Source organism: Meriones unguiculatus, chromosome 12, assembly GCF_030254825.1.
Source record: "Meriones unguiculatus strain TT.TT164.6M chromosome 12, Bangor_MerUng_6.1, whole genome shotgun sequence".
In the NCBI taxonomy this organism is placed as follows: Eukaryota; Metazoa; Chordata; class Mammalia; order Rodentia; family Muridae; genus Meriones; species Meriones unguiculatus.
The window spans coordinates 67,911,180-67,925,555 of record NC_083360.1 but is presented as its reverse complement, the minus strand read 5'-3'; the positions used below and the strand labels follow the sequence as shown (position 1 = coordinate 67,925,555).

General features: G+C 64.6%; 1 protein-coding gene across 4 annotated transcripts; it reads left to right on the top strand.

Annotated features, from left to right (window-relative positions):
* The first annotated feature begins 4,410 nt into the window (after positions 1–4,410).
* On the top strand, positions 4,411–13,803 carry LOC132646828 (uncharacterized). Of its 4 annotated transcripts, none has more exons than XM_060365830.1 (4): positions 4,411–4,537; positions 8,473–8,960; positions 9,065–9,286; positions 13,242–13,803. In XM_060365830.1, the coding sequence occupies exons 2-4, from the start codon at positions 8,759–8,761 to the stop codon at positions 13,277–13,279; spliced, it is 462 nt and encodes a 153-aa protein (XP_060221813.1). In that variant the 5' UTR covers positions 4,411–4,537; positions 8,473–8,758; the 3' UTR covers positions 13,280–13,803. The 4 variants fall into 4 exon arrangements, with proteins under 4 accessions (XP_060221813.1, XP_060221810.1, XP_060221814.1 ...); XM_060365827.1 differs by lacking the exon at positions 13,242–13,803 and adding an exon at positions 10,543–12,269; XM_060365831.1 differs by lacking the exon at positions 13,242–13,803 and adding an exon at positions 10,270–10,534.
* The last annotated feature ends 573 nt before the right edge of the window (positions 13,804–14,376 follow it).

Here is a 14,376-nt window from a genome sequence, read left to right as displayed (position 1 = left end):
TCCTCCGATTTGAAGCTCTTCTTATCGTCTAGTGCAGTATCGGGATCTGCGCCTGGGCTGGGAGTCGAGGCAGGCAGGGAGTCCGCTGTCATCTCAGTGGAGATCCCTCCAGGGAGCCTCTTCTCTTCTCTTCTCTTCTCTTCTCTTCTCTTCTCTTCTCTTCTCTTCTCTTCTCTTCTCTTCTCTTCTCTTCTCTTCTCTTCTCTTCTCTTCTCTTCTCTTCTCTTCTCGGGGCTCCTTTCGGCCGGCCCCGCGAACCCGGAAAGGGCCGCTTGCATTTCTGCCCTGACGATCTCCCACGAGCAAGTTCCGTATCCCTTGTCCTTCAGGTAGTGGGAGATTCTTCGGAAGTACTCGCGGATGGCCATGGCAAGAGGTGGCGGACAGGACGGGCCCTGCTGCTGCGCCGGCGCCCGTTGAGTGTCTTGCAGGTCACTGAGCACATTAGTGAGTAGCTGCTCAAGAGCCTTCTCTGGCCAGGCGTCTCTGCTGTCCTCTGAGCCGAAGAGGTGGAGGACCTGCCTGAGCACCTCGGGGTAGCAACAGGTGGCTTCCTGCCACTCCTCCCGGGCGCCAGCTCCTTTCTTCCAGGGACATCGGAAATGGGTTCTGTCCCGCAGGCACCGGTGAGCCGGCACGCTCTTCAGCTGTCCTAAGAAGCGCAGGCTTTCCCCGCGCTCAGGCAGGCTCAGGCTCCCGGACGCTCCCCAGTCGAGGGAGCAGGCGGTGCTTCGGCCCAGCAGCAGCGCCCCTCCCACCAGGAGCAGAGTCTGCGGCGGCAGCGGCAGCATCGCAGAGCGTGGTTATTCCGTCCTCGGCCAGCAGGGGTCGCGCGCGTACAGAAGGGCTGTCCGGGCATCGTGCCCGGCGGCGGCGGCGGCAGCTTAGCTTTAATAGTTCACTCTGGGCTCCCGAGAAGAGAATCCGAGTGAGTCCTCGAGCCAGCGAGCCAGCCAGCGAGCCCTTCAGCAGCAGCAGCAGCAGAGGGCGCCGGCCGGCCGCCAGAGCAGGCAGGCCCGGTGGTGGGGCGCGCGCAGGATCTCCCAGTCCGCGCGCCACCCCGCAGACTGCGCGACCGCGGGACCGCGGGCCTGGTCGCCGCAGCGCTGGGCGGATTCGGCCGATGGCGGCCTGGAACCTTGGTCCAGACGGAATCTGGTGGCCGGAGGACACATTTTGGGGGATCTGGAAAGACTCCGAAGGCCAGAGAGCCGGAGCGTCCCTCTAGTTGTGTTTCCTTTCGGTTCGAATCTCCGTGTGTTTGGGGCGCGGTGGCTTTCCGGCTCCCCATCGGGGGTGGGGGGTGGGGAATGGGGGTCGGCCGCGGCCAAGGAGGAAGATGGCCCGGGGAAGGCAGCACCGAGCTGGGCCCAGAGACGAAGAGGGTCCCAGGGAGGGGACACGCGGGGGTCTTGGCCCTCGGGGGAACAGTGCTGCCCCGCTGGCCCCGCCTCAGCCTCAAGCGGGGGGGGGGGCGGGGGAGGGTGGCTCGCCTGGTGGGCGGGGCCCTGTCTTCCGGGGCCTGAGCCGCACTCCAGCAGAGTGCGGGTTCCAGACAGCTGTCCTCAGCCTCAGCCTCCCAGCGCTTCCGCGCAGGGCCCCGGTCTCAAAGTGTTCACCTTCCGGCTCCTCTCGTCCGCGGTGGGCCCTCTCAGACCCTGTGGCCTGCCGACGCCCACGGGAGTCGGCGGTGAAGCAGCCCAAACCAACACTCAGCGCGGGGACGGGAGTTTCCCCAGCAGCTCCTCCAGGGCCTCCTTTTCCCTTCTTTTCGCTCAGGGCGGGCGGCCGGCGTCTGTCCGTCCCCCATGGTCTCCCCTCCCTCCACCAACCCTTGAATCCAGAGGACGTGGGAGACGCGTGTCCCGGGATGGGGTCGACCTGCTGCATCCCCCAGGCTGACGGGGCACAGACATGGTAAAAGAAACCAGAGCAGGATAGGTTGGGGGGCGGGGAGGGGTTGGGGCCGTAAAGTGCCCTTCCACCCCCCCCCAAACCCCCACGTCCCGGCCGAGCAGGAGTCACTGATGAGGACCAGGCTGGAGATCCAACGGGTCCCCTCTCAGAGGACGGGGATGGCCCTGGTGTTCCGCACCTAAGGGCCTTCGGGTTCCTCTGCCGGAACCCCTAGGCGTTCCTCCCTTTCAGCCATCGGACGGAAGAGGGTCTGGAGGAGGGTCTGTCTCCCCGGTGGTCTCAGCAGCCTCGGGGCCTCCCTGCGCCGCAGGTTTCCAGTCCCAGGGACCGGCCACTGCGGGCAGGCCTGGACTCTCCCAGCCGCAGAGCCAGGAGGAGAGTGATGGCCTGGCCTGGCGGGAGCCGGCCCAAGCTGTTGGCTCAGCCTAGCCGCGCCGTCCGCAGCCGTGGTGTCGCTGTGAGGTTCCCCGAGGAGAGAGCTGTGTGCCTGCCTGCCTGTCTGCTGTGGAACACGGCGTCCCTCCCGGGCAGACCGACGTGGGCCCGCCTGCCTCCGGCGATGCTCCGTGCTCCCAGGACGGCCTGAGTCGCCCCCTGAGGGCAAGGGGAAGGCCTTATTCTGCAGACTGGCTCACCGGGGGCTCCTAGGAGAGCTAGCGAGCTCTTTGAGCAGACTCTCTGAGGGGGTCTGTTTCACGAAGGACTGCAGCCCGCTGTCCTAACCCGGCCGTGCTGCTCTCTGGTGGGGAAGGGATCGCTCTAGGCAGCAAATAGGGGAAGGCAGCGGGACAGGGAACTGGAGGCTGGAAGATGGCCTTGGCCTCTGGCGCGGCCCTGTCAGCATCCGCAGGAGAACCCAGAAAGCAGCGGCCACAGTTGGCCTCACGGGCCGTGGCAGAAACCCTCGGGATGTGCCCGGCCCTCCCTAAATATCCCACCGCCGGCTCCGGGAAGAAGGGCGGGGAGAAGGAGGCGAGCATGGCTCCCTGGGCCTCTGGGCTCCCCGTGACTGCAGAGCCCGGGAGGACATCCTTGATCCCGCCTCGCTCAACTCCCTGAGGAGGCCGCGGGGTCAGCATGACGATGGGCGCTCTGCCTCCCTCTCCGCCCCCCACTCTTCCACGATGGCCTCTCCGGATGTCTGGCGTGGCTCTGCCCCTCTGAAAGTCTCGGAGAGGCGCTGAACTTGAACACGCGCCCACCTCCGTGAGCCTCCATCCTCCATCCTCCAGTTGGCCTCAGACCGAGTTTTCTCGGGCCACGCGTGCTGTGGAACGGTCCACTCGGAATGGGAAAAGGCAGATCCGTGGGCTCCACTCCCCGGAGAGGAGCAGGGCCCCAAAGAGAATGAGCAGAAGGGGACGGTGGACGCTTCCTGCCTCGGGGGTCCCCCGGTGGAGTGCTGTGGGAGGGAGGCTAAGAGCCAGGCCCTGTCCTGGGAGAGCTGAGGAGGGCGGGCTGGACACCAGAGTCCGTCCGTCCGTGTCCGTTTTCCTCTCCTGTGGTCTTGTCAGCACAGTCGGGTCCCAGAGGACCCAGCCCAGGTGAGTCACTGGATTCTTCCTCCCGTGATGCCAGGGAGGGCCGTGTGTCCTCTCAACTGCGGGGATGCGGAGACCCGGGAGACACGGGCCTCGCCTCCTCAAGACTGGCAGGAGGGCCGTGGCACCGTTCGTCCTTCCCGGGGCTCGGCAATCCCTTCCCAGGACCCTCTCAGCGAGCCAAGACGAGTCTGCCGGCCTGCCTTCTGCTTCCAGACCGAGACTCTAGAGCTGCCGGCTTACAGAAGGAAGCTGGAACCCGGCGACCCGAGCAGTCACGGCTTCAGTACACGACACTCGGAAAGCTCGTGCCCACAGAAAGTCACGTTTTACAGCACCCGTGGCACACACCCAGATCCCACCAAGGAATTGAAACCCGTAGAGACAAATTGGAATCATCAGTTTATTCGGAAACAGAACCGAACCACCGGTACACACACACACACACACACACACACACACACACACACACAGTCTTTGAAACCCTCATAGTGGATGATGTATGAGAAAATACTTGAAAAAAATAAATTAAGAGACGAATTGATGCTTCTTTTTCTCCTCCTGCTCCTCCTCCTCCTCCTCCTCCTCCTCCTCCTCCTCCGATTTGAAGCTCTTATCGTCTAGTGCAGTATCGGGATCTGCGCCTGGGCTGGGAGTCGAGGCAGGCAGATAGTCCGCTGTCATCTCAGTGGAGATCCCTCCAGGGAGCCTCTTCTCTTCTCTTCTCTTCTCTTCTCTTCTCTTCTCTTCTCTTCTCTTCTCTTCTCTTCTCTTCTCTTCTCTTCTCTTCTCTTCTCTTCTCTTCTCTTCTCTTCTCTTCTCTTCTCTTCTCTTCTCTTCTCTTCTCTTCTCTTCTCTTCTCGGGGCTCCTTTCGGCCGGCCCCGCGAACCCGGAAAGGGCCGCTTGCATTTCTGCCCTGACGATCTCCCACGAGCAAGTTCCATATCCACCCCGGGAGGAATCCGCTCGCCGCCGCTCGCTGCTCGCTGGGCGCATTCGGCAGATCGATCGCGGCCGGAGGACACATTTTGGAAGACACATTTGGGAGCCTCCGAAGGGAGCGAGTGTTTGAATCTCGGTGGGTGTACGGGGCGGGCGGGCGGGCGGGCGGGCCGGCGGGCGCGGGCGCAGCGGACAAGGAGGAAGTTGGCAGCACTGGAAGGAGAGGGGACCCGCTGGGGGGAGGGGAGAGCGGGGGAAGATCTCGGCCCTCTCGGGAACTCTGCTGCCCCGCGCGCCCCGCGCGCCCCAGGCCAGACTTCAAGCGGGTGGACGGCGCTCCCGGTGGGCTCCAGGGTGGGCCCTGTCTTCCGGGGCCTGAGCCGCACTCCAGCAGAGTGCGGGTTCCAGACGGCTGTCCTCAGCCTCAGCCTCAGCCTCAGCCTCAGCCTCAGCGGCAGCCTGCCAGCGCTTCCCCGCAGCGCGCCTGTCCGCCCCTGGGCCCGGTGGGATGCGCTTCTCCCTCCGCAGGGGAGTCCGCGCGCCGCCGTCTCTCTCCCTCCCCGCGCCCCGCGCGGTGATGGTCCTGGCCCGTCCGTCCCCTTCAGCTTCTGGAGGAATTCCTCTGCCGCCGGGTCTATGGGGTTTTCGTGGAGGGTGGGTCTTTTTTGATCTTTCCCCTAGCCTTGTGCACCTTCACGTCCTTCTGTCCGCGGCGGTGGGCCCTCTCAGACCCCGTGGCCTGCCGACGCCCACGGGAGTCGGCGGCGAAGCAGCCCAAACCAAAACACAGCTCGGGCACCGGAGTTTCCCCAGCAGCTCCTCAGGGGCTCCCAGGGGCTCCTTCTCCCTTCTTTTCGCTCCGGGTGGGGGTGGGCGGCCGGCGTCTGTCCTTCCCCCAAGGTCTCCCGTCCCTTCACCAACCCTTGAGCCCAGAGGACGTGGGAGACGCGTGTCCCGGGATGGGGTCGACCTGCTGCATCCCCCAGGCTGACGGGGCACAGAGATAGTAAAAGAAGCCAGAGCAGGACAGGTTGGGGGGCGGGTAGGGGTTGGGGCCGTAAAGTGCCCTCCCCCCACCCCCACCCCCACCCCCACCCCCACCCCGTCCCTGCCGAGCAGGAGTCACTGATGAAGACCAGGCTTGAGATCCAACGGGTCCCCTCTCAGAGGACAGGGATGGATGGCCCCGTTGTTCCGCACCTAAGGGCCATCGGGCTCCTCCGCAGGAACCCGTAGGCGTTCCTGCCTTTCAGCCATCCGACGGAGGAGGGTCTGTCGCCCCCCCCCCCGCCCGCCCCCCGGTCCTCACAGCAGCCTCGGGGCCTCCCTGAGCACCAGGTTTCCAGTCCCAGTGACCGGCCACAGCGGGCGGGCCTGGACTCTCTCTCCCAGCGGCAGAGCCAGGAGGAGAGCGAGGGAGGGCCTGGCCTGGCGGGAGCCGGCCCAAGCCTTTGGCTCTGCCTAGCCACGCCGTCCGCAGCCGTGTCCCTGTCAGGTTCCCCGAGGAGAGAGCTGTGTGCCTGCCCGCCTGTCTGCTGTGGAACACGGCCTCCCGGGGAGACCAACGTGGGCCCGCCTGCCTCGGTCAATGCTCCGTGCTCCCAGGACGGCCTGAGTCGCCCCCTGTGGGCAAGGGCAAGGCTTTGCTCTGCAGCCTGGCTCACCGAGGGCTCCTAGGAGAGCTAGCGAGCGCTTTGAGCAGACTCCCTGGGGGGAGGGGGGTTGTTGTTTCCCAAAGGACTGCAGCTCGCTGTCCTGGCCCGGCCGAGATGCTCTCTGGTGGGGAAGGGATCGCTCTGGGGCGTCTGGGCAGCAAATAGGGGAAGGCAGCGGGACAGGGAACTGGAGACTGGAAGAGGGCCTCGACCTCTGGCTGCGGCCCGGTGAGCATCCCCAGGAGAACCCAAAAGGCGGTGGCCACAGGAGGCCTCACGGGCTGGGGCACAAACCCTCGGGATGTGCCCGGCCCTCGCTGAGTATCCCACCGCCGGCTCCCGGAAGAAGGGCGGGGAGAAGGAGGCCAGCAAGGCTCCTTGGGCCTCTGGGCTCCGGGTGACTGCAGAGAGAACCCCGGATTTCATCCTTGGTCCCGCCTCGCTCAACTCCCTGAGGAGGCCGCGGGGTCAGCATGGCGATGGGCGCTCCTGCCTCCCCCCAGCCCCACCCTCTCCTCCACTCCTCCACGATGGCCTCTCCGTATGTATGTCTGGCGTGGCTCTGCCCCTCTGAAGGTCTCTCTCGGAGAGGCGCTGAACTTGAACACGCGCCCACCTCCGTGAGCCTCCATCCTCCAGTTGGGCCTCAGACTGAGTTGGCTCGGGCCACGCGTGCTGCGGCACGGTCCACACGGGATGGGAAGAGGCAGATCCGTGGGCTTCGCTCCCTGGAGAGGAGCAGGACCCCCAAAGAGAACGAGCAGAAGGGGACGGTGGACGCTTCCTGCCTCGGGGGTCCCCCGGTGGAGTGCTGCGGGAGGGAGGCTAAGAGCCAGGCCCTGTCCTGGGAGAGCTGAGGAGGGCGGTCTGGACGCCCGAGTCCGTCCATCCGTCCGTCCGTCCGTTTGCGTCTCCTGTGTTCTTCTCAGCACAGTCGGGTCCCGGAGGACCCAGCCCAGGTGAGTCACTGGATTCTTCCTCCCGTGATGCCAGAGAGGGCCATGTGTTCTCTCAACGGCGGGGACGCGGAGACCCGGAAGACCGGGGCCTGACCTCCTCAAGACTGGCAGTGAGGAGATCCGTGGCCCCGTTCGTTCGTCCTTCCGGCGGCTCGGCAATCCCTTCCCAGGACCCTCTCGGTGAGCCGAGACGAGTCTGCCTGCCGGCCTTCTGCTTCCAGACCGAGAGGGTCTAGAGCTGCCGGCTTACAGGAGGAAGCTGGAACCCAGCGACCTGAGCAGTCACGGACTCAGTACACGACACGCAGAAAGCTCGTGCCCGCAGAAAGACACGTTTTACGGCACCCGTGGCACACACCCAGATCCCACCGGGAATTGAAACCGGTCCAGACAAATTGGAATCATCAATTTATTCGGAAACCTCACTGAACCACACTCGCTTTCTTTCAAACCCTCATAGTGGGTGATGTATGAGAAGATATTTTAAAAAATAAATTGAGAGACGAAGTGATGCCGCTTTTTCTTCTTTTTCTTCTTCTTCTTCTCCTTCCCCCTCCTCCTCCTCCTCCTCCTCCTCCTCCTCCTCCTCCGATTTGAAGCTCTTCTTAAAGTCTAGTGCAGTATCGGGATCTGCGCCTGGGCTGGGAGTCAAGGCAGGCAGGGAGTCCGCTGTCATCTCAGTGGAGATCCCTCCAGGGAGCCTCTTCTCTTCTCTTCTCTTCTCTTCTCTTCTCTTCTCTTCTCTTCTCTTCTCTTCTCTTCTCTTCTCTTCTCTTCTCTTCTCGGGGCTCCTTTCGGCCGGCCCCGGGAAGCCGGAAAGGGCCGCTTGCATTTCTGCCCTGACGATCTCCCAAGAGCAAGGGCTGTATCCCTTGGCCTTCAGGTAGCGGGAGAATCCTAGGAAGTAGGTGCGGATGGCCATGGCAAGAGGTGGTGGACAGGACGGGCCCTGCCGCTGCGCCGGCCCCCGTCGAGTGTCTCGCAGGTCACTGAGCACATTAGTGAGTAGCTGCTCAAGAGCCTTCTGTGGCCAGGCGTCTCTGCTGGCCTCTGAGCCGAAGAGCTGGAGGACCTGCCTGAGCACCTCGGGGTAGCAACAGGTGGCTTCCTGCCACTCCTCCCGGGCGCCAGCTCCTTTCTCCCAGGGCCGTCGGAAATGGGTTCTGTCCCGCAGGCACCGGTGAGCCGGCACGCTCTTCAGCTGTCCTAAGAAGCGCAGGCTTTCCCCGCGCTCAGGCAGGCTCAGGCTCCCGGATGCTGCTCCCCAGTCGAGGGAGCAGGCTGTGCTTCGGCCCAGCAGCAGCGCCCCTCCCACCAGGAGCAGAGTCTGCGGCGGCGGCGGCGGCGGCATGGCAGAGCGTGGTTATTCCGTCCTCGGCCAGCAGGGGTCGCGCGCGGACAGAAGGGCCGTGTTGGCCCTGAGGTCGGTCTGACTTCACTAGTTGACTTTTTTTCAGGGCGGCGAGCGATGACTCGCCTGTGGCTCAGCGGTTAAGGTCACCGACCGCCCTTCCCGAGCTCCCGAGTTCGATTCCGAGCGACCACGATTTGACGGTGGCCTGGCCTCCTCCAACGAGGAGGACGAGCACTAGGTCGTTCGTGAGTTCAATTCAATTCCTCGACCACGACCCACGGCGACGAAGACGAGGATGAAGATGAGGCCGGGCACGGCCAAGAGGACGAAGACGAGGACGAGCACTGGGTCGTGAGTTCAATTCCACGTCGTCAACGACGACGACGAGGATGAGGACGAGCACGAACCACGACCGACGGACGAGCACCAGGTCCACGAACCACGACCACGACCCGACGGACGAGCACCAGGTCCACGAACCACGACCACGACGACGAGGACTTCCACGACGACCACGACGCCGGTGCAAAAAACGACGGTGCAAAAACGACGTGACTGAGGAGGTTGAGGGCACTGGCCGGCCCAACTCTGGTGTGTGCGCGCGCGTGAAAATTAAGGAGACCTTAAATACCCAATAAATAAATAAATAAAGGGGAAAAAAGTTCACGTCCGGAAGCCCCTCCCTCCCTCCCCAGAACCAGAAGAGCGCGCACACGCGTCCCGCCAGCAGAGGGCGCTGGAGAGCGGAGCCGAGCGGAACCGAGCAGGGAGCAGGCAGGCTGGCTCCACCCCGGGAGGAATCCGCTCGCCGCCGCTCGCTGCTCGCTGGGCGCATTCGGCAGATCGATCGCGGCCGGAGGACACATTTTGGAAGACACATTTGGGAGCCTCCGAAGGGAGCGAGTGTTTGAATCTCGGTGGGTGTACGGGGCGGGCGGGCGGGCGGGCGGGCCGGCGGGCGCGGGCGCAGCGGACAAGGAGGAAGTTGGCAGCACTGGAAGGAGAGGGGACCCGCTGGGGGGAGGGGAGAGCGGGGGAAGATCTCGGCCCTCTCGGGAACTCTGCTGCCCCGCGCGCCCCGCGCGCCCCAGGCCAGACTTCAAGCGGGTGGACGGCGCTCCCGGTGGGCTCCAGGGTGGGCCCTGTCTTCCGGGGCCTGAGCCGCACTCCAGCAGAGTGCGGGTTCCAGACGGCTGTCCTCAGCCTCAGCCTCAGCCTCAGCCTCAGCCTCAGCGGCAGCCTGCCAGCGCTTCCCCGCAGCGCGCCTGTCCGCCCCTGGGCCCGGTGGGATGCGCTTCTCCCTCCGCAGGGGAGTCCGCGCGCCGCCGTCTCTCTCCCTCCCCGCGCCCCGCGCGGTGATGGTCCTGGCCCGTCCGTCCCCTTCAGCTTCTGGAGGAATTCCTCTGCCGCCGGGTCTATGGGGTTTTCGTGGAGGGTGGGTCTTTTTTGATCTTTCCCCTAGCCTTGTGCACCTTCACGTCCTTCTGTCCGCGGCGGTGGGCCCTCTCAGACCCCGTGGCCTGCCGACGCCCACGGGAGTCGGCGGCGAAGCAGCCCAAACCAAAACACAGCTCGGGCACCGGAGTTTCCCCAGCAGCTCCTCAGGGGCTCCCAGGGGCTCCTTCTCCCTTCTTTTCGCTCCGGGTGGGGGTGGGCGGCCGGCGTCTGTCCTTCCCCCAAGGTCTCCCGTCCCTTCACCAACCCTTGAGCCCAGAGGACGTGGGAGACGCGTGTCCCGGGATGGGGTCGACCTGCTGCATCCCCCAGGCTGACGGGGCACAGAGATAGTAAAAGAAGCCAGAGCAGGACAGGTTGGGGGGCGGGTAGGGGTTGGGGCCGTAAAGTGCCCTCCCCCCACCCCCACCCCCACCCCCACCCCCACCCCGTCCCTGCCGAGCAGGAGTCACTGATGAAGACCAGGCTTGAGATCCAACGGGTCCCCTCTCAGAGGACAGGGATGGATGGCCCCGTTGTTCCGCACCTAAGGGCCATCGGGCTCCTCCGCAGGAACCCGTAGGCGTTCCTGCCTTTCAGCCATCCGACGGAGGAGGGTCTGTCGCCCCCCCCCCGCCCGCCCCCCGGTCCTCACAGCAGCCTCGGGGCCTCCCTGAGCACCAGGTTTCCAGTCCCAGTGACCGGCCACAGCGGGCGGGCCTGGACTCTCTCTCCCCAGCGGCAGAGCCAGGAGGAGAGCGAGGGAGGGCCTGGCCTGGCGGGAGCCGGCCCAAGCCTTTGGCTCTGCCTAGCCACGCCGTCCGCAGCCGTGTCCCTGTCAGGTTCCCCGAGGAGAGAGCTGTGTGCCTGCCCGCCTGTCTGCTGTGGAACACGGCCTCCCGGGGAGACCAACGTGGGCCCGCCTGCCTCGGTCAATGCTCCGTGCTCCCAGGACGGCCTGAGTCGCCCCCTGTGGGCAAGGGCAAGGCTTTGCTCTGCAGCCTGGCTCACCGAGGGCTCCTAGGAGAGCTAGCGAGCGCTTTGAGCAGACTCCCTGGGGGGAGGGGGGTTGTTGTTTCCCAAAGGACTGCAGCTCGCTGTCCTGGCCCGGCCGAGATGCTCTCTGGTGGGGAAGGGATCGCTCTGGGGCGTCTGGGCAGCAAATAGGGGAAGGCAGCGGGACAGGGAACTGGAGACTGGAAGAGGGCCTCGACCTCTGGCTGCGGCCCGGTGAGCATCCCCAGGAGAACCCAAAAGGCGGTGGCCACAGGAGGCCTCACGGGCTGGGGCACAAACCCTCGGGATGTGCCCGGCCCTCGCTGAGTATCCCACCGCCGGCTCCCGGAAGAAGGGCGGGGAGAAGGAGGCCAGCAAGGCTCCTTGGGCCTCTGGGCTCCGGGTGACTGCAGAGAGAACCCCGGATTTCATCCTTGGTCCCGCCTCGCTCAACTCCTGAGGAGGCCGCGGGGTCAGCATGGCGATGGGCGCTCCTGCCTCCCCCCAGCCCCACCCTCTCCTCCACTCCTCCACGATGGCCTCTCCGTATGTATGTCTGGCGTGGCTCTGCCCCTCTGAAGGTCTCTCTCGGAGAGGCGCTGAACTTGAACACGCGCCCACCTCCGTGAGCCTCCATCCTCCAGTTGGGCCTCAGACTGAGTTGGCTCGGGCCACGCGTGCTGCGGCACGGTCCACACGGGATGGGAAGAGGCAGATCCGTGGGCTTCGCTCCCTGGAGAGGAGCAGGACCCCCAAAGAGAACGAGCAGAAGGGGACGGTGGACGCTTCCTGCCTCGGGGGTCCCCCGGTGGAGTGCTGCGGGAGGGAGGCTAAGAGCCAGGCCCTGTCCTGGGAGAGCTGAGGAGGGCGGTCTGGACGCCCGAGTCCGTCCGTCCGTCCGTCCGTTTGCGTCTCCTGTGTTCTTCTCAGCACAGTCGGGTCCCGGAGGACCCAGCCCAGGTGAGTCACTGGATTCTTCCTCCCGTGATGCCAGAGAGGGCCATGTGTTCTCTCAACGGCGGGGACGCGGAGACCCGGAAGACCGGGGCCTGACCTCCTCAAGACTGGCAGTGAGGAGATCCGTGGCCCCGTTCGTTCGTCCTTCCGGCGGCTCGGCAATCCCTTCCCAGGACCCTCTCGGTGAGCCGAGACGAGTCTGCCTGCCGGCCTTCTGCTTCCAGACCGAGAGGGTCTAGAGCTGCCGGCTTACAGGAGGAAGCTGGAACCCAGCGACCTGAGCAGTCACGGACTCAGTACACGACACGCAGAAAGCTCGTGCCCACAGAAAGACACGTTTTACGGCACCCGTGGCACACACCCAGATCCCACCGGGAATTGAAACCGGTCCAGACAAATTGGAATCATCAATTTATTCGGAAACCTCACTGAACCACACTCGCTTTCTTTCAAACCCTCATAGTGGGTGATGTATGAGAAGATATTTTAAAAATAAATTGAGAGACGAAGTGATGCCGCTTTTTCTTCTTTTTCTTCTTCTTCTTCTCCTTCCCCCTCCTCCTCCTCCTCCTCCTCCTCCTCCTCCTCCTCCTCCTCCGATTTGAAGCTCTTCTTAAAGTCTAGTGCAGTATCGGGATCTGCGCCTGGGCTGGGAGTCAAGGCAGGCAGGGAGTCCGCTGTCATCTCAGTGGAGATCCCTCCAGGGAGCCTCTTCTCTTCTCTTCTCTTCTCTTCTCTTCTCTTCTCTTCTCTTCTCTTCTCTTCTCTTCTCTTCTCTTCTCTTCTCTTCTCTTCTCTTCTCTTCTCTTCTCGGGGCTCCTTTCGGCCGGCCCCGGGAAGCCGGAAAGGGCCGCTTGCATTTCTGCCCTGACGATCTCCCAAGAGCAAGGGCTGTATCCCTTGGCCTTCAGGTAGCGGGAGAATCCTAGGAAGTAGGTGCGGATGGCCATGGCAAGAGGTGGTGGACAGGACGGGCCCTGCCGCTGCGCCGGCCCCCGTCGAGTGTCTCGCAGGTCACTGAGCACATCAGTGAGTAGCTGCTCAAGAGCCTTCTGTGGCCAGGCGTCTCTGCTGGCCTCTGAGCCGAAGAGCTGGAGGACCTGCCTGAGCACCTCGGGGTAGCAACAGGTGGCTTCCTGCCACTCCTCCCGGGCGCCAGCTCCTTTCTCCCAGGGCCGTCGGAAATGGGTTCTGTCCCGCAGGCACCGGTGAGCCGGCACGCTCTTCAGCTGTCCTAAGAAGCGCAGGCTTTCCCCGCGCTCAGGCAGGCTCAGGCTCCCGGATGCTGCTCCCCAGTCGAGGGAGCAGGCTGTGCTTCGGCCCAGCAGCAGCGCCCCTCCCACCAGGAGCAGAGTCTGCGGCGGCGGCGGCGGCGGCATGGCAGAGCGTGGTTATTCCGTCCTCGGCCAGCAGGGGTCGCGCGCGGACAGAAGGGCCGTGTTGGCCCTGAGGTCGGTCTGACTTCACTAGTTGACTTTTTTTCAGGGCGGCGAGCGATGACTCGCCTGTGGCTCAGCGGTTAAGGTCACCGACCGCCCTTCCCGAGCTCCCGAGTTCGATTCGAGCGACCACGATTTGACGGTGGCCTGGCCTCCTCCAACGAGGAGGACGAGCACTAGGTCGTTCGTGAGTTCAATTCAATTCCTCGACCACGACCCACGGCGACGAAGACGAGGATGAAGATGAGGCCGGGCACGGCCAAGAGGACGAAGACGAGGACGAGCACTGGGTCGTGAGTTCAATTCCACGTCGTCAACGACGACGACGAGGATGAGGACGAGCACGAACCACGACCGACGGACGAGCACCAGGTCCACGAACCACGACCACGACCCGACGGACGAGCACCAGGTCCACGAACCACGACCACGACGACGAGGACTTCCACGACGACCACGACGCCGGTGCAAAAAACGACGGTGCAAAAACGACGTGACTGAGGAGGTTGAGGGCACTGGCCGGCCCAACTCTGGTGTGTGCGCGCGCGTGAAAATTAAGGAGACCTTAAATACCCAATAAATAAATAAATAAAGGGGAAAAAAGTTCACGTCCGGAAGCCCCTCCCTCCCTCCCCAGAACCAGAAGAGCGCGCACACGCGTCCCGCCAGCAGAGGGCGCTGGAGAGCGGAGCCGAGCGGAACCGAGCAGGGAGCAGGCAGGCTGGCTCCACCCCGGGAGGAATCCGCTCGCCGCCGCTCGCTGCTCGCTGGGCGCATTCGGCAGATCGATCGCGGCCGAGGACACATTTTGGAAGACACATTTGGGAGCCTCCGAAGGGAGCGAGTGTTTGAATCTCGGTGGGTGTACGGGGCGGGCGGGCGGGCCGGCGGGCCGGCGGGCGCGGGCGCAGCGGACAAGGAGGAAGTTGGCAGCACTGGAAGGAGAGGGACCCGCTGGGGGCTGGGGGGAGGGGGGAGCGGGGGAAGATCTCGGCCCTCTCGGGAACTCTGCTGCCCCGCGCGCCCCGCGCGCCCCACGCCAGACTTCAAGCGGGTGGACGGCGCTCCCGGTGGGCTCCAGGGTGGGCCCTGTCTTCCGGGGCCTGAGCCGCACTCCAGCAGAGTGCGGGTTCCAGACGGCTGTCCTCAGCCTCAGCCTCAGCCTCAGCCTCAGCCTCAGC

What these genes read in the sequence shown, in the direction of transcription:
- LOC132646828 (XM_060365827.1), top strand. Translation starts at nt 8,759, where the DNA reads ATGAGGACGAGCACGAACCACGACCGACGGACGAGCACCAGGTCCACG. An exon ending in CACTGGCCGGCCCAACTCTG is followed by an intron (nt 8,961 to 9,064) that starts GTGTGTGCGCGC and finishes CTCCCTCCCCAG; the next exon opens with AACCAGAAGAGCGCGCACAC. An exon ending in GAGCGAGTGTTTGAATCTCG is followed by an intron (nt 9,287 to 10,542) that starts GTGGGTGTACGG and finishes CTCTCTCCCCAG; the next exon opens with CGGCAGAGCCAGGAGGAGAG.